The following is a 22,560-nucleotide window of genomic DNA, read 5'->3' as shown; positions in this document are numbered from 1 at the left end:
ATTAAGTCTCCCTCCTTATCTTCTCTGCCTTTATCTACTCCTTCATTCATCAAACTTTCTCTGACAGGCTAGTGTACTCCAGGCATTAGGGAGAACATCTAGCGTGATAGGTATGAGCCCTGCCCATGTCCCTTTTGGCCACTGCTGTAGGGGGCTCTCAACACTGAAGTCTCTCACCTAGACCATGATGATTGTGGGCAGCTGATCAGCCTACCTGCCTTCGTCTAATCTACTCTTCACTGTAGCACCAGTTATCTTTCTAAAATATGGCCGCCCTTCCTGGCAACAACCCTCAGCTAAAGTCTTCAGCAGCCTGTCTTTGGTCTACCTTCCTAGCTTTCTCAAACCATTCCCAGAGTAGCCTATGCCTCTTCAGACTTCCTACTGTTATTTTCTCTTTTTAGCTCCCTCAGTGAACATACCATCTCATAGATTAGTATAATCATGCCCTCACTCCGCTGAATTTTGGATTCCGTGTTAGCCTAAGAGATCCATAATCACTTTATAGAGTTCTCCTTTACCCCAAGTCCTCGTAGCCTATGAATATAGCCTCTAGGCCAATGTGACCAAAGCATGATCCTTGTACCTCCCTACCCCAGACTTCCTGAATCAGAATCTCTGAGGATGGAGCCTGAGAATATGCATTATTAATAAGCTTCTCAGGGCTGCAGCAATAAGAAGCCTTGAGAATCTTCATTCTAGAAATTCTTCAAAGAGCTTGGTTGGGGGCTACCCCAAGAGTTTTGTGGATTGTCTGAATCTCTTATGAGCTCTAGGAATGACTAGATTTTAAACATCATAGACGGTGAATACTGAAATGTACTTGTAGCTCATGCAGTTCTCTTGTTGAGAATCAGAAAGGTAAATGAAAGCTTGTGGGATTCAAAGGAGTGAGAAAACAAGGAACTGAATTTGGCCCTGATCTGTTATCATTTGGCAAAAATGTATATATTTGAGATAAGGAGAAACTATTCAGTTTAAGACCTGAATCTGACCTTCCTTCAGCTCCTTTTCATCTTTTACACAGAACATGCTATTTATAAACGTAGGACTAAATGGAAACTAAAATGTAAAAAACTAAAAATAAACTAAAATTACTAAGAATCTGCTAATTATCAGGCATCCTGCTAGGTGCTTTCCATGTATTTCTCACTTACTCAGCCACCTGTGAGGTTACTTTATTTGTCCCCATTTTGTAGAAGAGGAAATGTAGAATATGAGAGATTAAATAAACTGCTAGTTAGGTAACTTAAATAAGGAGTCAGATATATGAGGTAAGTTAGATAAGTAAACTGCTATTAAGTTAATGGCTAGTTTCAAATTCCAGTTCCAACACGTAATATTAATAGTTGTATGCCCCTTGGGGAAACTCACTTAACTTCTCAGAGTCTCAACAGCATCAGGGATAAAACAAAGGACACACATCATCTTCCTCACGAGGTACTAAGGACTTGCGATGACATCAGGTCCTGACAGCACTTGGCACAATGTCTGGCCCTCAGTAAGTGTCAGCAACCCTTCCTTCACTTCTTGGTTCCCTTCCAGCCTTGGCTTTTGTTTGTTTGTCTGTTTGTTTTGGTAAATCTTTATGAAGGAGCCTGTTTGCTCAGAAGCCTAAAAGGCCTGTTACTTTAAAACACTTTAATAGATGCCCAGGAACACTGTTCATTGGCGTTCACAGCCAGTAGCTGCTTCCTTCATCCTGAGGGTTCATTCAGGAAAAAGGAATTCTCATCAACCTCTGGCTTCTTTCCAGCTCCAAAGAGGCTGTGATGTGAGCAGCGGATGGGTGGGGAAAGCAGCCCCCGTAAGACATGCTTTCAGCTTCCAGCTGGCAAGGGGGACGGACAGGAAGTACCTGCATCACTTCTGCCAGCAACTACAGTGAATCTCCACCTTTCCACCCCCAGGGCTTTCCCAGATCATGTCAGGGAACCCAGGGCATGGCCGCGTAGCTGCCACATGGTCTCGACAGCCTTGCCACGATTCCTTTGCCAAGTTCCTGCAAACTGTAAGAAGAAGGATCACTCTGTCCGGAAGACAGAAGTCCTTTTTGGAAATGAGTTCTCTGATGATGATAAAATCATACCATGATTTTGTTGCAGGTAGTGAGTATCAGTGACTCTAGTAGCAATCATGAATGATTTCGGTTTATAGCTTTTTTTTTTTTTCTGTGAGCATTTCCTCTTGAGGGCATTTATCACAGTGCTGTGATTCGCTCTCCTAGACTGGCTGTAGTTTCATTTCATCTTTGAGTCTAGGCTGAAAGCCAAAAAGAGGTTGGAAGTGGCACCCAATTCAGATGCGTTTTCTCCATCCTGGCTGTCTGTCTTGGGCAGTGGCCACGTAACACCAGCAGCAGTGAATGTTTTCGGTGTTGGTCAGCCTCCTTGTTCTCTACTTAGTAACCAGGCAGAAGTGAATCTAAACATTTTTTCTCTTTTTTTCTAACTCATCTTTTTCTTGCTAGTTTTCCTATGTATTTTTAGAATGATGATTTCCTTCCCTGTTGTACTGCCCACCTTGGGAAACACTAAAACACTAATTATTACATTTATTGATCCTAAATTAATTTCTGAGTCTAGGATTTGGGGATCAAGTGCATATATCCCCTTTCTTCCTACTTATGCTGTTCACGATATATGGGTTCTGCTTTCTCTGCTTCTCCTAGCCTTGGTCTTTGGAAGCAGACGTCTGACCCGCTTCTGTTTGCCACAATGAGGAAGTCTGGCAGCCTCTGTTCCTACCCAGCTTTCTCTACCATCTTGACTATGAACATACACATTGTTGTGGAAAGCCGTTCATTAAAGACACAAAGCAACAGTAAGGAAAAACAACAGAAGCCCAGAAGGATGACTGCAACGGACTAGGGCCTGCTTAATCGACCTGCTGCCGATCCCTCTAAACAAGGGATCGGGTATCTTAGCAGGACGGGCTTGGAGTCTGAATTAAATAACAGCAAAAGGAAGAAACCGAAAGTCTGGTTGTCAGAGCTTCATGGATTCCACTCAACATTTTCCATCCTCACCTTTGCTCCTGCATTGTCTATTTTCACCAATATGTAAATAGGCGTAAATAATAAATGTAGCTTATGGAAACCTTTGTCTTAAATACTTTACGGTCTTCCCTGAGGAAAGGGGCTTTGTGTTAATTAACTATATGTACTTTTTTTTTACAACAAATAAAACAATAGCACTTATTTTTATTGTTCACAATTATTGAAATAATTCACTCTAATTTGAATTCTTATATATGAGAACCTCCACAGACTTACAACTCCCATGGCATTTTTATAAAGTGTGCAGGTCATCAATGTGTTATCTAAGATGGGCAAAGGAAGTCACAGAGCTACGAAGTGGGTTCAGATCACATCATGAGTCGACGGCAATGGCATGAGTTCTGGAGCTGGATCTGGACACAACCCTCACCTTCAAAGATGACATTCTCTGAAGCCCACGATGCAAAAGAATAGGGTGATGCTCATTTTAAAAACAATTTCTTTTTTAATGTCACTAATGATTCCACAGACTTCATGGATGTCAAGTCAGGTGAAATTTAATTACACTTATCATTTCCAAAAATTTCTATTTTTTTTAAATGGCTAATCAAGACTTATCAAATTGCAGACTGTTTCCTAACTCTGGAAGACGTGGTAGTGCAATTCCTCTGAAACAGCAATGATAATTTCCTAATCTGCCCAGAATACAGCAGGATGACTAAACAAAGTATAGAAGAATGCAGCTTTCTCGCTCTAGGAAACGTCTACTGGGAACTCTAATTCCCACAGTGTCTCTGCCTCCAGGAAGAAAAACCTAAGACTTGCTTTTTGCCTGACTCCTTAATGGTCAGTGGAGTCCCCGTGGGGACTATATTCAGACACATTAGGAATTAATTGATGATGGATCCAAACTGTTGGTGATGTACATGGGAGCCCATGGTCTGCGGGCCTCTGGTTTCAGAACTATTCAGTCAGCCAGATATTTAATTTTTGGTGAGGTAGGGGAAAGGGTACCCCTCTGGGTTTGTTACGAAGCAACATATATTCCCTACATATATTACGGGTTTTTAAATATGTTACTTTTCAATTATATAATGTTTGGCAATTTTCAAATTTTCATTTGATGCTCAAAATAGTTTCAGGAGGTAGCTGTTGTTATCCCCATTTTTATAGGTGAAAAACTGAGGTTTAGAGAGGTTACGTTGCTTCAATCCAGGTCTGCCTGATTCCAAGGCTTATGCTCCTTTTCTTTTTAAGTCTTCTTTTAATTATAGATTCACATGAGGTTGCAAAGAAGCACAGAGAAGTCCCATGTACCTTTCCCTCAGCATCCTCCGATGTTAACGTCTTGCACAGAGTATAATATTAAAACCAAGAAAATGACATCGGCACAATCCACAGGGTTTATTCAGAATTCACCAGTTATACACGCACTCTGTGTGTGTGTAGCTCTATGCAGTTTTGTCATGTGCTTTTTAAACATAAACTACACACTGTTCTACCAATTTTAAATATGAAGTCAGATTATAGGAATGAATAAAATGATTTCCTGCAATAAAACAATATCTACCAATAATTATGTACATGATGAACAGTTTTTCATATCTAGTTGCAATGAAGAAGAAAGAAAAGAAAGAAATCCCACAATCCTCTGCTCTTGGGAGCACTAGTCTGTGCTACGTGTCTTTATGGGCACATCTTCTGAAGGTGATGATAGGTACGAAACAGGGAAACTTGATTTATTGATAATTATGGCAGCAATAATCTCTCATGTCAGAAACTTCTATCAGTAAAAGGAAGGTGATTTTACCTTGCCTTCACCTTTAGTCTTGTCATCTGCCTTTTCAAGGGAGTTCACATCTGTCTCCACATAAAGTTCTTCAGATGTTTTCTGAAGAGGACCTAGAGGGAAAAAGAAAACCGGCCATCATTCATTTGATGATTCGGCTTTTAAATAATTCAGAGAACTTAGCCTGATTTGGACAAGCAGCTGAATTGTGCTGAGGCTGTTGATTAACAAAGCTAAATTGAACTGCTGCGGTGATATCTGAGGTGGGAGATGTAATTGGAGGTGAAGGGGAGATGCAGAGATGAAAGAGTCCATGACCCCAGGCACTTGACATTTGATCCGAAGAGACAAAGTCATATCCAACACCACATGAAACTTCAAAACCCAACAAATCAGTAAATGTAATGTGATAAAAATGATAGAGTTTTCATCATTCCCATTTTTAAGGTCCAGCTAAAGGGTCGCTGTCTCCATGAAGTCTTCCTATTATTGCACTTGATGTTATTCTTGAATTAGAAGACCAGATTCAATTCTAGGTACCACATTCTACTGAGTATTTTTCCCCCATTATACAGGTAATTAATTTGTGCTTTTTATAGGAAATTTGAAAAATACTAAAATCTTACTACTCAAATACAACCACTTGGTATATTTCCTTGCAGCCTTTGACATGTGCTCGCTCTCTCTCTCTCTCTCTCTCTCTCCACACACATACATACACACACACATACATATACTATGATTAAATAAGGGGATATCTAGGTATGCCTTAGTCAGAAGGAATTGTTGATAATTTGAGGATCTAACAGTTGGATGGCAGAACTGATGGAACCACATTTATTAGTGGATGATATGACTGTGGGAAGAATCAGTTGGCTGAATCAGGGGGGAATTGGGCTTTCTTGCTCTTGTTCTCGTCTTTCCATCACTCTATCTCCCTGCTCCCCTTCCCACAGGATTCTCAGACACCTGGGAGATATCTTTTCTTCAGGCTCCATGGCCATTGGCAGTAAGATTGGGATTCGGGGAGGAGAAGCCCTGGTTAGGCCTTGAGGTTTTCTGACCTCTACATTTTCTGACCATAATGTAGCTTTTCCAGGGAGATACACTGGGGGTGATGACTACAAGGGTAATAATTAAGTGGTACTTTGAGTTCTTATTTGTCACCATCACCACCCATGTATATATAGTTTCTTTGGGAAACTCACAATATACATGTGATTAGCCTGAGACAGGATTTAGCATTTCTAGGTCCCATGGCCAAAATGCCATCCATCTAATGCTATCAATACATCATCTTCAGTCTTATCTGTGGTGGCCTTTGTGGAGGTTGACCATCTAAATTCCAGAGATCCTTCATAACCCTCAGATTCTGTGAGCCAACTGGAAGCAGCTTGGCCTTTTCCATGGGTTTTTTATGGAGGTTATGTTGAAATCTGTAGTGAACTACACTGTTTGGTGTCCAGGTTATATGACCACTAAAGCTACTTTACAACAATGGATAATCCTTTGATCCCCTCACTTTCTGCAGGATCTCCGTAAGCTGAGGGATTCCAGGTATAATAACTGGATGCAAGAAATGCATACACTGTAACTGGTGACGCCCCTGACTGAGAAGCACTTGCCTGTAACACCATTAAGTACAAGACAAAATTAAATGCAGGGATGTGGAGCCATACTGCCAGCATTGCTCTTTCATGCATGAGACACACATTACAGACAAATCTCTGTGCCTTAGTGTCTTCATCTGGAAAGAGGGGAATAATGCGAAAGCCTATAGGCTTCATATGTATCAAGTGCTTAGATCATGGTAAGCACTCAGTACATTTTAGCTTTTGTGATAGCCAGATGACATTAAGAAGAATTTTTCACATTCCTTACAAACTTCAGAGAGGTTAAATGTTGTACTCAAGACACACAGCTAACAAGAGTCAGAGCTGACATTCCAGCTTCCATCTGTAAGCTCCCTGCCCTTGTACCTTACAGTGTGAAATAGAAGTTTATCTTGGCATGGACTCAGTTACTAAGGAATCAGACAAATGTGTTTGAAAATCCTGTTAGTGACCTGCCTGAGTCCACTCAGTTGTTAGGCTCCAAGACAAAAGTATGGGATTGTTCTGCAAAATGAGCTAGTTACTGGACCAAGGTCGATAATATCTGTTCAGACATGATGAAGATCTGTTTACCCTAGGAAGGTCATTACCTAGTATGAAATTGTGTGTTTGAAAAGCCAAGAAACAATCCATCATTCCTGTTTTATTTACTTGTAACAAACATATATCCCTTAAAAGAAAGGCAAAGTCATAGAATTGAACATTATTTAGTTTTGGATAAGAGCCCTAGAGGAGAGGTCAGGAGAACCAAGTCTTCTTTTCAGCCATCTAAGAAGGATTTCTCTATGTATGCAACTGTGTGTGTTGGAGTGTGCATGTATGTGTGTGTTGAGAGTATACATAGAAAATTTCAGGAAATAAATGTACTAAACTGTTATCAAGGCTTACTTCGAAAAAGTGGAATATATGATAAGAGACGGGACTGTAAATGGTACTAAATGGAGAATTACGAAAAAAACCCTTAATTTTCAGATGAATGACAACTGAAAGAATTTGTTGCACAGCAAGGAAATTTTTCAGCTTGAAGATGGTAATTCAGATCTACAATAAAGAACAAAAGAACACTGGAAACAGTGACTAGAAGGATAAATATAAAATAATGCATATGTTTTCTATTCCTCTCTCTTAATTTCTTTAAAAGACGTGATTATTTAAAGCAAAAATTATAACACAGTACTGGATGATTTAACATATGTAGATGCAATATGTATGATAAGAATAGCACAGAGGATGTGTCAAGGGAGTGTAGAACCATACTGTTGCAAATTTCCTGTAGTTTACATGAAGTGCTACAATATTAACTCAAAGTAGATTATGATAAATCAAGGTTGCATTGTGATAATCCCTAGGAGAAACATCTGGGGGGAAAATGCAAAGAGGTATGTATACTAAAAAGACGATAGAGGAATTAAAACGGAACATGAAAACAATTTGCTAACCCAGAAGAAGGCAGGAAAGGAAAAACAGGAGAATAAAAAAAAAAAAAATGAGACAAATAGACAACAAATAACAAAATGGTAGCTCTAAATCTAACTCTGTCAATAATTACTTCATCTGTAAATGAACTAAACACTCCGATTACAAGACAGAGGTTAACAGAATGTGTTAAAAAGGTAAGACCCAACTACATGGGACCTACAAGAAATATACTTTGAAAACAAAAACAGAAATAGAAAAATGGAAAAAGTATATCATGCAAGCACTAAGCATAAGAAAGGTGGAATGGCTGTATTAATTTTAAGACAAAGAGTTTTACTAAAGATAAGGAGCGGAGGAGAGACATTTCATAATTATAGAAGGGCCAGTATTTCTGGAAGATAAAACAATTATGAATATGCATGTACTTAATAACGGAGTTTCAAAATACACAAAGCAACGAATAACACATATATCATGTCCCACAGCAATTTATCCCAAGAATGTATGATTATTTTAACATTTGACAGTAAATCATTATAATCCACTATATTAATGAAAAAAGGAGAAAACCATATGATCGCCTCAATATACAGCATTAAAAAGAACATCTGAAAAATTCAACAATCATTCATGTTGAAAACTCTTATCAGATTAGGAATAGAAGGGAATGTCCTCAATCTGATAAAAGCCATCTGTGAAAAAGTTACTACCATCATACTTCAAGGTGAACCATGAACTCTTTCTCTTAACATTAGGAAAAGACAGGGATGTTTGCTCTCACCACTTCATTCAACATGGTTCTGGACGTCCCAGGCATTAGAAAAAGGCAAGGGAAATAAAAACATAGAGACTGAAACAGAACTAAAATTGTCCCTATTCACAGATGACATGATTGTATTTCTATACAAAAATATATTCTTATTGAGAGTTATATATGGTAATTCTGTTTACTGTAGGGTTAAAAAAAAAAAGCAAACATAAAATCCCTAAGACCTTTACACTGAAAACTGGTATATTGCCAAGAGAAATTAAAGAGGACCTAACTAGCTGGAGAGTCAATAATATTTATGAATTAGAAGACTTAATATTGGTACAATAACAGTTCTTCCAAATTGATCCATATATTCAGTGCAATCTCAATCATAATCCTAGCAGAAATCAAAAGGTGATTCTAAAATTTATATAGAAATGACAAGGATCTAAAACAGCCAAAACAATGTTGAAAAAGAACAAAGTTGGAAGACCTACACTAATTGATCTCAAGGCTTAGTAATAAACTATAGTAGTCAAGGCCATGTGGCATTGGTGTAAGGACTTATCTATTTTTTAAATCTTTTCATTAATCTTTTCAAAGAACCAACTTTACCACTCCATTGCTTAGAATCTGGTGGGACTTTTTTTAAAGGTCCTTACTGGAGTCTATTTTATGCTAATGTTATTTGTGCATTTATATTATTCCTCTGCTAGACTATGAGCTTCTCCTTGCATCTAGGCACTCAATTTTACAGAGCTTTGTAAGTCTTCAATGCCTGTACTACTTCAAATGTGTAGTTTGTTTTAAACGTCTGTCAAAACAACAATAATTATGCATTTTAAATAACCACAGTCTCCAGCTTCATGGGTACTGATGAAACATAGCGCCACAGGTTTCCTTCCTCAAATAACCTACCCAAGGCAGAGGGCTGGCTGGTTTTTGGTGACACCCATTTTGGGGAGGATTCAGGATGGGGGGCCACAGGTTGCACTGGACGAGTCTGTCTGGCTGCCAGTTTCATCAGACTCATTTGCCTCTTGTGAAATATTTCCTGTACATCACCCAGCTTGTGCAGGACTTTCTGAGCTTTGGCCTGTAGAAACAAAAGCAAATCATGAGCCGATCACTCGGCACTGAGCCTGAGGATATGACACATTCCCTTCCAAGCATCTTCCCCCCCCCTCAACCCCCAACCTCCCTCAGGCGATCCTTCTCTGGGTGTCCATATGCAAGTCATCACATGTCCCAGTTGCACCGGAATTGTGCTTCTAAGAGTCTGCATCTCCCTCTTGAGTGGCAATGATTGTATCATTTTCACTAATGTATGTCCAGTGTTGGGAGCACTGCCTCGCACAGCATCGTGCTCGGTACATCTGTATAGAGTGGGTGCATGTTCACTAAGCCACGTCCATTAACTGCAGGAAAGGATGCCACTGGCCCTGGATGAAAGTCCTTAGGCTAACGTATAAAACAGGAGAATTCAAAAATAAGACATGTACCCTGAAGATAGGCTCTGATGGAGAAAAGAGTTTAAGTGTTCTGGGGGAAAGAGTTGGCTAAATTCTGAAGCAGAATCAAGGTAACCACAAGCACCGGTAATAAAAAGGATACACATTTATTCTGTGTGATTTCTTCTCTATATATAAAAGAAATAAACTGAAGAAATACCAGGGGAGAGATGAAACTCACAGATATTCCCATAACTGACTGTATGTTCTAAGGACGAGGTTCCAGAGAATATGACTCAAGACTGGATGTCTGAGTTTCACCAAGGCCTGAATTCAGCTGAATATGTTTCTTCTGCCCACGCTTCCAGCATGACATCCCTCTAGCTCTGGTGGGTCAAGGGAAGTGGGTAGGCTCTTCTTTGTCCGGCTTGACTCTGACATCCGTCTTGTGCATGATTTTTTTTTAAATTAAAGTTTATTGGGTTGACAATTGTTAGTAAAGTTACATAGATTTCAGGTGTACAATTCTGTATTACATCATCTATAAATCACATTGTGTGTTCACCACCCAGAGTCAGTTCTCCTTCCATCACCATATATTTGATCTTGTGCGTGATTTTAACCATCAAAGGAAGGACCCAGACTTAGAAGAGCTGAACCACCATAAGCCACGCAGGGTGCTCTGAGGACGCCTAATTTTGAAAGTACAGGCTCAGCACATACCCGGGGAAGGGGCCACATTTTGCAAATGGAAAAGTAAATTTGTCTTTTCTTATGCGGGGCTGTCTTCTGAGGCAAAGCCAATACCCTGAGGCAGACTGGAGTGTCAGCTATGGAAAACTGTTCCCCTACAGCCTGAGGGTCCCGTCAAAGCTGCCCTCTGCTCCAAGATCTGAGGCACATCTCACTCTTTGGAGGGTCTGAGTGAAGACCTGCACTGTCCATACAGGAAGCACTAGCTACACAAGGCTATTGAGCACCTGAAATGTGGCTGGTCTGAACTGAGCTGTGCTGTCAGAGTAAAATGTACACTGGATGTTAAAGACGCAGCATGAAAAAAGAACATAAAATATCTCATTAATAATCTTTTTTATATCAATTATATGTTGAAATGATATTTTGGACATAAGTTAAATAAAACATTAAAATTGATTTCACTTGTTTCACTTTTTAAAATGTGGCTGCTAGAAAATCTTACTAGCTCACCTATGCGACTTGCATTTTATTTCTAGTGGACAGTGTGGGTCCACACCAGGGGTTGGCGATCTTTTTCTGTAAGGACCAAACAATAAATCTTTCAGGATTTGCAGACCATCTGGTCTCTGCTATTGCAGCATAAAAGCAGTCATAGATAATAAATTATACATGAATGAGTGCGACTATGTTTGGATAACACTTTAACTACATAAGCAAGCAGTTTTGGCTCACAGGCTACAGTTTGCTGAGCCCCTAGTCTAGATTAAATTTAGGGTATGTGTTTAAAGGGTCTCCTTAGAGAATGTGCCTCTGGCCTCAGGAAGTTAAGTTATACAGTGCATCAGAGGTTCTGATAACACAGCTGAATCCAAGTCTCCCCCCAAAAAAACAAATTCTCTTACATCAGGGTGATGGCAATGCTAGCTTGTATTTCTCAGGGGATGGTTATAAGACTTGGTGACCAACCACTACTACCCTGCCCTGTCTGGTCCAGTGATAAGCTTGAGGAAATTGAGATGTGGGTGTTTACTGCTGCACAAAGATAAGAAATCTGACTGAATGAATGATTGTCAAATTGGTGATGTATAGTGTGTAGCCCCAGGGTGAGGTAAGTGCCACACGCTAAAGACCAACGGCTCATCATTTGGACTGGACAGGACTCAAATCACCTTTGCCCTATTGCATCTAACCCAGGATCCCAGAGTGAACCCTGGAAATGGTGAGGCAGTCAGAAGAGACTCTGAATTCTTAAGCTCAGACCAGGGGGAGGTTGGTACAAGATTAAGAATCGCATTCCCCCCTTTCCTCTATTTACTTGCAAATCAATTCTTCATACTACAATCAGAATAATCTTTCTAAAATGTAAATCTGATCCTGGAACTTACCTGCTTAAAAGCCCTGCAGTGGCACCCCTCTCCTTATCCTGCGTCACTGGGCTCTTCATATTTGACTGTGACCATTGCTTCCCCTGTGTCCCACCATCCCTCCATTTTATATGCTCTCCAACCAAGGAGCATCCCTGGGGACATGTTTGCCTTCCACTACTGCCAGCACCTTGATTTCAGGGACTGTGATTTTCATTATTGTAGTCCCAGAATAAAGCACAAACTGGGTACCCAATAAATATTTGAACAGTTGAATTTTGCTATTTGCTACTGAGATGGTTTCATTCTCTAGACTGGGTAGTGAAAGTGAATGAGGGAGAAAAATCAAAACAGTAGCCCTAAGGGTCAGCACAATAGCCATGGATTAGGGGAAAGCCTTGACAAGCCTCAGAGACAGAGTGGCTGCTGCAGGGACAACCGTTTAATGGCCGATGTCGCTTTGGTAATCATTATGTCTTAAATGTAACAGATTCAATCTTTTAGACAGAGTACCAATTTTTTTCAGAAACAAATTTTATTTTTTAGAATAGTTTTAGATTTACAGAAAAATTGCAAAATAGTACAGAGCGTTTCCATATACACCACACCCAGGTTTCCCTACTAACAGCTTACATTATTATGGTATGTTTGTTATAATTAATGAATCAATATTGATACATTATTTTTATTATTAAAATAAATTATTATTACCATTAAATAAAGTACATACTTTACTTAGGTTTCCTTAGTTTTTACCCAGTGTGCCTTTTTTCTCCAGGGTCCCATCCAGGACACCATATTACATTTAGTGGTCGTCTTTAGCTCCTCTTAGCTGTGACAGTTTCTCAGCTTGTCCTGGTTTTTGATGATCTTGACTCTTTTCAGGAGTATTTATTGGTCAGATATTTTGTAGAATGTCCCTCAGTTGATATTTATCTGATGTTTTTCTCATGATTAGACTGAAGTTACAGTTTTTTTGAGGGAAGACTACAGAAGTAAAGTGCCATTTTCATCACAGCATATCAAGGGTATGTACTATCTGCATGACTTAATACTGTTGATGTTGACCTTGATCACCTGGCTGAGGTAGTATTGTTCTTTTCTCTGCTGTAAAGTCATCCTTTTATTTCTCCCTTCTCGTTCGTACTCTTGGGAAGGAAGTCACTATGGGCAGCCCACTTATGGACGGGAAGTTTGGCTCCATCTCCTCGATGGCAAAGCATCTACATAATTTGGAATTGTTTTGCATGTGAGATTAGTTTTCTCTCCCCCATTTATTTATTTATTCCACCACTTATTTTTATTACTATAGATTCATGGATATCTATTTTATACTTTGGGTTGTAATCCAATACTCCGTTATTAATTTTGTTGCTCAAACTATTCCAACATTGGCCACAGGGAGCTCTTTCATTTGCCTCCTATGTCCCATCTTTGTGGTTTGTTTTGTTTCTAGCAGCTCCATACTTTCTGGCACTGTAAGATGCTCTAGGATCATCTTGTATGTTTCCTGCCCCAGTCTTAGAATCAGTCATTTTTCCAAGGAGCCTGGATTGATTGGAGAGTGGTATTAGAAACCAAGATCTGGGTGCTAAGTGTGCTCACTGATACTGGGGGTCTCATTGCCTCTAGGCTCTCTCTACCGTCCGAGGGAGGAGATACATGTGTCTACGCAAACCTGTGTATATACATATATCTTGTGTGTATATATATATATATATATATATATATACACACACATACATATATATATATGTGTACATATATATATATTGAAATCTATCTATCTATCTATCTATCTATCTATCTATCTATCTATCTATCTATCCAGTACCAGTTTTAACAACGAAGTCATTAGCCCTCAGTGGACAAAACTTTCTCTGACACAACAGGATATTTAACTTTATAAGCTAGAATTTTACCTCAAATCAAAAGAATAGATGGGCTTTGGGGATATTTTGGTCTGTTTTACATATAGGATTTTTAAAACAAATTAGTTTTGTTCTAATCCTTTCCTTCCCCCATGTTTCTACCTGTTTCTCAGAAGTGGCTTGTTAAGTTTTATTCATTTCCCGGTGGGTGGTGAGGAAGTTTTCTGAATTTGGCTATAACTGCAGCTGCAGCCACTAGTCTCCCTGGCTGATACATTTACTTGAACAGCTAATGGAGCTGGAGCTGGGTGAGACTGTTCTGCCTTAGGCATTTGACCAGAGGCTACCGATACTGGACCCACAATGTAGTACCTACACTAGATGGGGCCTTCTCTTTGTCCCCTCTGCAGGGAAGTAGAAGGGTCCTTGTGTTGGGGGAAGGTGGTGTGCCCAACCCACTCCCACCCCTTTTCTAGATGACACCTTCCCACCAAAACTCACTGGAAGGAGTCAGGGAAAGATCACTAAGGTAAATTTCACACCACGCTGCGCATGCTGCACTCAGCCCACTCTGCCACCTGTCTGCCCACTTGTTCAACAAGCATGGATTGGACACAAGGCACAGGCTAGGCATAGGGACACAGAGATGGATGAGGCTTCTCCCCTGTAGGCGCTCCCACTGTAATAAGCAAGACTGACACTAGAAATCAATGACTGGAAAACCGTGTGGTATGTGTCATATTAAAGAAAAGGCTCTTAGCCTGGATCCATGGATAGAATTCAGGGTGTCCCCTAAAATTAATTATAAAAATCAATATATGCTGAATATTCCATTGCCCGCCCCACGCCCCACTCACTACACCTTCTCTACTCTGCTCTGTGTCTCAGGAAGCTGACCTGTACAGACTTTGTCAGATGGGTTCTTGTGCCTGTGGGCTTTTAATTGGCTTTGACCAATGGGAAGTACCATAAGGAAACCCGAGAGAAGGAGAGAGAAAAGTAGGGGTATATATTTCTTCACCGGTGGTTGCATTCCTTTTCCCAGGGCCATTACTCACAGGTGTAGCACTTCCTGGGTCCCCTTTGTCTTTCAGGATTAGAAGTGGTAATTGTTCCCTGTTTCTTGCTAGCCCCAATGTGCTTCACCATTCCTGTTGGGTTCCCTAAATCCTGCTGATATCTTTGTAGAAAGTATCTTTCACCATTTTGAGTGTGTAGAACCCTAAATGTAGGTGAATCAGATTCTCAAAAGTGTGCACGACTCAAAAGAGGTAAAGAAGCTGCTACATCAGAGGCGCATACAAGGTGATGTAGATCTCAGAGGAAGGTGTGCTATACATATAACTCCACTGGCTTCACAGAAGCGTGCTCCTCTCAAAATGCAAATCCAATCAAGTTATTGCCTTGTTTCAGTTTTGCAGTAGTTTCCTCCTGGCTCTTAAATAAAGGCCAAACTCCTTAATATGTCCCACAAAGCCCCATTGCTCTAATCTCACCCCAAAAATTCTTCACTTGCTCTCTACACTCCAGACTCCCTGACCCTTGGGTTCTACACTTGTGTCAGGCTCATTCCAACCTTCTGGCCTTTGCACTATTCCTTCTGTCTGGAAAGGATCCCCCACTCCTTTACTCATTCTCCACACCTTGGTTCAAATGGCCACCAGTCCAGGTCAAATTTCTTTGTCACACGCCCGGTAGGACCCCGAATCTGAATTCCAGAGCACTTACCTCAGCTTGGGACACATTTTTGCATTTTGTGTCTGACATTGATTAATATCAGCCTCTCCCACTAAATTGTAAGTTCCATGAGGAATGGAACCGTGTCTATTTCGGTCCATCGTTGTGACCTCAGCACAGTACATGATACATCAGAGACGCTCATAAAGATTTGTAGAGAAATGAATGACTGAAGGTGATATTTGAGTCAGACCATGAAGGGTCAGTTTGCCAGGAGTTTGAGAGGCCACCTGAGGGTTCAAGAAGTGGTTAACCTGCTCAGTACATCCTATCTGGATTCTCTGAGGCAATAGGCAAAGGCCCCCCCCCAACACGTCCTTCCCAATCACAGGATCAAAATTACCCAATAACATTACCTTCACTTCGAGGGTGAGCATGAACTCAAACTGGTTGTGAAATTCCTTGGGGCTGGGCAACTGGTACTCCTTGGCTGTGTCCAGGAATGCATCGATGTCATTCAAGGCAACGTCAACCCCCTCTCGCGACTGGCAGTTATCTACAGCTTGGGAAGCCAAGAGGTAGATTCCTGCTTCACACCACTGGCTGACCTTTGGAAAAGAAACACAGTGCCTATGCAGTTAGCCTGACCACAACTCAGCCACCACAGTCCTCAGGTAGTCTGAGCTCATCTGGGATCTACAAGGTTTCTGAGACAATGTGGCACAGCGTCAAGGTTAGAGGTCTAACCACTGCCAGTACAACTGTGAGGTGGACAAACCGAAACCAATTTTACATGAGTCTACTTCTCAGGGACATCATCCAGTCAGTAAAATGAATCGTGTAAACATTCTTCTCTTTTCTGCTGACAGTAATTGCTACACCTCCAGGAGGAGAGAGTTAAGTATTTCTAAGTTTGGTCCAACTATATAGAAATGTAACCAATGACGTTGCAGGTGGACCTTCTAGGCCACTTGTCTTGCATCCTAATTGGTTACAAGAGCACAGGGTGATTGATGGGGCATTAGACCTGGCCCCTACATGCTTTCCTGGGGGAGAGACTGCCCTTTCAACAGAAACACCATTTTCCTCTGCCCATATTTGCCTTTATTGTCATTTGTCTTTCCCAGGGAAGCATCTAAGAATGCAAAGCTCTGAAACGCAGAATAGCAACACTCAGACTTCCCAGAATGCTAGGATGAAATCAGATAGGTGATGAATTCTCATAGTTCAATTTTTAAAAAATAGAAATAGAAACACAGAGGCCCTTGTGCCCGAATACTGATCTGAAAAGAAGCTGCCAGTGCACATACCTCTGCATTTCCATTTACCGTGGGACCTGAAGAGCTATGTAAAATAAATACGCAGGGGAAAAAAGATCCAAAGGGAATGAGTGCCCCAAAGGAGTTATCGCTAAGTGGGGAATTACAGGCAACTTAACTTTGTCTTCATTTTCCCCCTAAATTACCTACATGGAATGTGTACTACTTTTGGAATAAGGGAAAACAATAAAGACATTTAAACATTAGTGATTGCCACTGTGTGGGGACGAGGAGGCGAGTGGGATGTGCAGGTGTCCATGAGTAACTTTTAAAACCCTCTTTTCTACATTTTCAGATTTTCAAAATAATATGAAAGCATGCTTTGACATATGCGGTGAAAACTTTCTCTTGAAACATCATGCCTAGATCAACAGAACACAGTCTTCTACAGAATCACAGCAGCTCGTTGCTCTCCCAGACACACACACCACCACCACCACCTCAGTGTTAGGCTATTATCTCGGGAGCAGACATGGAGTGAGGAAAACCGTCGTTGATCCTGCAAAGAGCTCAGCACACAGAGCAGGCTGCGTGCCAGGTCCTTCTGAGCCATTTGCATGTGGAACAGCTGTATTTCATTGACATTAAAAGCCTTTTGGCAACGGGATGTGATAAAAAGCCTGGGCGGGTGCCCCAGCCATCAGAGAGAAAGAGCTGTGAAGAATGGAGCAAGCTGACTCCTGGCCATGAGCCACATGCTGCCTGGGAGTAGCTGACAGGGAAGCCTCCAGAAGTCAGTGTCCCTGCTAACGGGGCACACTTGCCCCCGAGATCACTGCCGAGCGCCAGGGGCTGCACCCCCTCCTGTGAGCCGTCCTCACACAGTGTTCCTGTCCCATCTAAGGAGCCTGGGGTTTGGAATTTGGCAGCCTTGACTTCAAGTCCGGGAGCCTCTATTTGCCCCACATGCTGTCTCGGGCAATCACTTACCCCAGGGTTGCTCAGCATTGTCCCTGTACACCTGCACCAAAGTCGCCTGGGCATTTGATGAAAATACTGATTCCTGGGCAACAGCCCAGACTTATTGACTCTGAGTTCCCTCAAGGGTACATCAGGGAATCTGCATACGGCAAGCTCACCAGGTGATTCCCATGCTCTCACTGTTGCGACCCATTGACTTAACCCCGCGGAGTATCAGTTTCTGCCGCGGTAAAATGAGGTCGTTAATACCTTCCTCATAGCTTGTCTTGACGATTACACAGATGACATAATTATGCTCCTTGTAGGAACACAATAAGTGCGCAGTACATGGTAGGAGTGTATAATGGTCATCATTACTGAAGCTTCTCCAAAAGGATTCACAATCTGATGTATGTATGAAGAGAAGCACTTTGCAAATATAGTGCGTGGTTCTCTGTATGCCTGAAGAGGAATCAAGAAATGTCCCACAGGGCCAGGCCAAAACACACTCTTTACGTCAGGGTCCACACGGAGGGAAATGGGTTTTAGTGCATTCTAACAGTATATGGTAGGGTGTCTGAGGCACCTTAGACCTTCAATACCCTCTATGACCTAGAATCTGCACAGGTTTTAACACCTCTTGAGCATGGTTTCACATGAAGTTCTTTATCATCTCAGCATCTTTACCACGTGGGGGAGGGAAGACAAGTATGATACGTTACAGAGAATTTTGCAGACGTCATGGTCACAGCTTTGCTCTCCTCACCTTGTCCAGCTGTCTGTGCAACTCCAAAGATTTTCTTAAGATGTCATATTTTCTCTTGTTTTCATTGACGAAGTCATCGCAGAGGTGCCTGAGCTCCACACACTTGGGTCTGATGGAGGCCGCTGCATAGTGGTGGCTTTGGGTGAGCTGGTCCCCTGTCATTGCAAGCAGCTGGGCTTTTGACAAGGACTCCTGCAGAGTGAACATGCACAGCAAAGCATCGGATGCCAGGTCACAAGAGGCTGATATTTGCCTGGCACTGTGTGCTCCAGTTCTGGAGGGAGGCTAAGGGATGCTGATTCAGGTGTTAGGCTGAGAGTCTGGGGCTGGGGCCCTGGGAAAGCTCTTCCTTTCCTAAGAAGTCTAGCCTCGCCCTGGGCCATCTGCACTCTGAAAAAGAGCAAGTCAGTCCCTCAGATGTTTGTTGAGCTCTGGGGAAACACTGAGGAGATAGTGTTAACAAGCCAGGGAATTTTGAGTCTAATGGAAGACTCAGATACTGAATAAATTATACAAATAATGAAATTATTACAGCTGTGCTAAGTTCAAGGGCAGAAGAGCATAAAGTGTTACACTGCATAGAATAAGGAACTCTGAACTTCCCTGTCCACTAATGAAAAAGGAAAAAGGACAGATATATGGCCCGGAGGAGAGAGTGGGGATGAGCTGAAGTCGAAAACTGCTAAAGATCTGGTTTGCACGACTATATGGGGGAGTTGTGAGACTTAAGAAATGTGTTTGTCTAAACCCCTTCTTGTGACCCACAAAGAATCCAATCTGCTTTGACCTCATCTGCTCAGCAAACATATCTCCTCCCTCTCTGCATGGCTTGCTTTGTTCTAACCACATGTGCCATGTTTTTCTGTTTTCCGTTCCTTCATAACATATTATTGCAGCTTGCCATGTATGCTCCAGGTGCTCAGGGTTTGGTAAAAAAAAAAAAAAAGCAGACAAAACCCCCTGCCTTCATGAAGCATACATTTTAACGGGAGACACAGGGAATAAACAATGAAATACGTAGATTACATAATATCTCGGACAGTGATGAGTGCCACGGAGAAAAATTAAACAAGGAAGAGAGCGCAGGGAGTGCTGGTGGAGGAGTTGCTATTTGAAATAGGATGGTGAGAGAATGGGCTCACTGAGAAGGTGCTGAGCTGTTCAGAAGGGTTAACACAGCAGGCCTGAGACGACTGTCCCAAGGAAGACCTGCTTGTAAGATTGGCCCTTGAGTGCCATTTAGGGCTGTCAGGAGGGTTCCTACCAGCCCCATGGAGAATGGCTCACAATACGCTTTATGCTAAAGCCCTGCTTCCTTTCTGGGACTATGGAATTCTGGTATACGCCAGGCAGAGGCTACTTACGTGACCAGCTCCCAGTAAAAACTCTGAGCACTGAGCCTCTAATGAGCTTCCCTGGTCAGAATGCTCTGATGGAGGGATTAAGTGCACCCCAGGACTCCACAGGGAGAGCACTCTTGGAAGCTTGTGCCTGGTTTCCTCCAGAGTTCGCCCCATGAACCTTTCTCTTTGCTGATTTTGCTTGGTATTCTTTTGCTATAATACATCACAACCAGGAGTATAATTATATGCTGAGTCCTATGAGTCCTCCCAGCAAATCTTCAAACCTAGGTGTGTCCTGGGAACCCTTGACACAGGAGCCAAGACCTGAAGTGAGACACAAACTGAGCAGTATTTGGCCGAGAGGTTGGGGGCATGTTTGACATGGGAGGCATGTGTTCAGGGAGCAGGAGGAAGCCACTGTGGCCGGAGCAGTGGAGGAAGCAGGACAGGAGTAGGATATGCAATTGGAGAGGAAAGAGAGGGATGGGACCTGGTAGGGTCTTGCTGCCATTGTGATCACTTTGGCATTTACTCTGTGACATGGGAAGCACTGGGGGGTTCTGAGGAGAGGATCTCATTCCTAAAACAATTACTGCGGCTGTGGTGTCGAGAATGACAGAGAAGAGGCAGTGCAGGAGACCAGGTAGGGGGCAGTCGTCCAGGTGAGAGACGTGGCTTAAACAAGGCAGGCAACCCAACGAGCTCCTGCCTCATCGCTTCCCCGGGATGTCCCTCCCAGGACCATCCAGGTCTAAGGTCTCATTCACCTCCCGGCAGGACCTGCTCAGACTGCTGTATCTAAAGCCTCTCCCCACGACCACCCACCCAGGCCTTCTCCGTCACTTTGCTTTCATTTTCTAGCAGCACTTATCCCCACCTGAAAGTATCTTTGTTTACTTTAATGTATGATTTTTCCTTCCTCTGCTCACTCCCACCAATATGTAAGATCCATGAGCATCCCATAAATATTTGATCAACAAAATGAATGAATGAATGGATGGATGGATGGATGGATGGACCAATGCATCAGATGATGAGGTCATCTGCTTGGCTGGAATTGTGTGAAACCACATGGACCTGTGAGTCACACAGATGACTGACACATTCCCCAAAGTCTCTAGGAGCAGGAAGTTCACATGTACCTCGCTGACCACACTGCGCATCCAGCACACCACACCTGCCCCCGCTTAACCTTTTTATAGCAACACAAGGCGTCATGATGACTCCGGGTGACGACAACCTGCCCCTTGCTTAAGTTACAGTGGTTCGTGATTTCAACCATCTCAAAATCCCTGCCCCGGCAGAGCCAGTCATTCACCACGCCCTGCAGAGCCCGCCTCCTTCTTCAGACCTTTTGAATTCTGAGCCCTTCTCCACCACTTCCTTGTCCCCGTCCCTTCAGGCCTTCATGCTTTCTGACTGGGACAGCGGGCCTCTTTGCGCTCCCTCAGGCTGTCCTCTAAATCACGCTCCATATTGCTGAGGAAGTAGCAATTTCATTACAAAGCTTATCACACCCGCATCACTCCCAAGCTCCAAGCCCTTGCTGTCTCCCTACAGCCCTCAGCAGAAAGCGCAAACTCCCGAGCAGTGCACACAAAGCCTTTCCTTATCAGGCTCCTCTGCCTCCACTTCTCTCCCTGCTCTCCTCTGCTGTAAACAGACGAGTGACCCATTTGTGGGTCAGGCCTCCACGCCTTGTCTACTCGCTCTCACTGTAGCCAGAGCGCCCCATCCTTCCATCATCATCCTTGCCCCCACCTCTCCGCCCCCACCTCCTGATGCGCTCACTCCTCTGGAGCTAACTCTAAATCAGCCTTCAGAGTTCTTCTCCAGGACACTTTCTCTAACTCCATCATTTATTCTGATACCCCTCCTCTGTGCTCCCCAAACACTCCCCAAATACTTCACTGTATTGTGCTCACTTATCTGCCACCCTCACTATGTCACTGACCCTTGCAGGCATACACTAGCTCTTATTCAACTTAAAACAGTACATAGCACAAATTAGTTACTTAAGAACAAAGGATTGTTGTGCAAAACAAAAAGGAGCAACGATATGGGAATAAAGTGACACAAATCAAGCAGTGCCTGTTTAAAAAAACTCAGGGGTAAAAACCCAGTGCACTCGCTCTAAACTGCAAAGGCCCAGATGCACTGGTCACCGTGCCTGAAAGGAAGTTAGAATGCTAATTCCTCAGGCTGTGGTTTTTAACTGTGTTGCTCTTTGCTGTGTCCTCAGAACTTAGAACGGTGCTTGGCATGGTAGGAGATCAGTTAGTATTTGCAGAAAGAATGAAGAATGAGTAAGACATTGACGAGAACAGCGCAGCCACTGCAGTTGAATCTAGGAGACGTGGTGCAGCACAGAATTGACCCCACTACCTCTAAGATGTTAATGACCACAGCTAACACCACGGGAGCTTACTATATGCCAGGCCCTATTGTGAACGCTTACACCGATCCATCGATCGTTTCTTTTACTCTTCACAGCACACCCTTTAATAGCGGTGCTGTTTTACAAAAGAGGAGTGAAGGCACAATGGCCCAAGGTAACCCCAGGTAGGGAAGAGAAGAACGAGCCTTCGATCTCAGGCAGTCTG

The 22,560-nt window shown here is 42.5% G+C and overlaps 1 protein-coding gene across 5 annotated transcripts in view; it reads right to left on the bottom strand.

Moving 5' to 3' along the window:
- MCF2L2 (MCF.2 cell line derived transforming sequence-like 2) overlaps nucleotides 1-22,560 on the bottom strand; it is a 213,319-nt gene that overhangs the window by 95,600 nt on the left and 95,159 nt on the right. For all 5 annotated transcript variants that reach the window (XM_033121699.1, XM_033121707.1, XM_033121716.1 and 2 more), the window contains 4 exons: nucleotides 18,615-18,806; nucleotides 16,046-16,237; nucleotides 9,489-9,666; nucleotides 4,809-4,900 (listed from right to left, as the gene is read on the bottom strand). In XM_033121699.1, the coding sequence (XP_032977590.1) occupies nucleotides 4,809-4,900; nucleotides 9,489-9,666; nucleotides 16,046-16,237; nucleotides 18,615-18,806 (654 nt within the window). The remainder of the gene's footprint in view (nucleotides 1-4,808; nucleotides 4,901-9,488; nucleotides 9,667-16,045; nucleotides 16,238-18,614; nucleotides 18,807-22,560) is intronic.

Source organism: Rhinolophus ferrumequinum, chromosome 2 (assembly GCF_004115265.2).
Source record: "Rhinolophus ferrumequinum isolate MPI-CBG mRhiFer1 chromosome 2, mRhiFer1_v1.p, whole genome shotgun sequence".
Taxonomy (NCBI): Eukaryota; Metazoa; Chordata; class Mammalia; order Chiroptera; family Rhinolophidae; genus Rhinolophus; species Rhinolophus ferrumequinum.
Note: the sequence above shows the minus strand (reverse complement) of the source record. Positions and strands in the feature narration are given on the sequence as shown.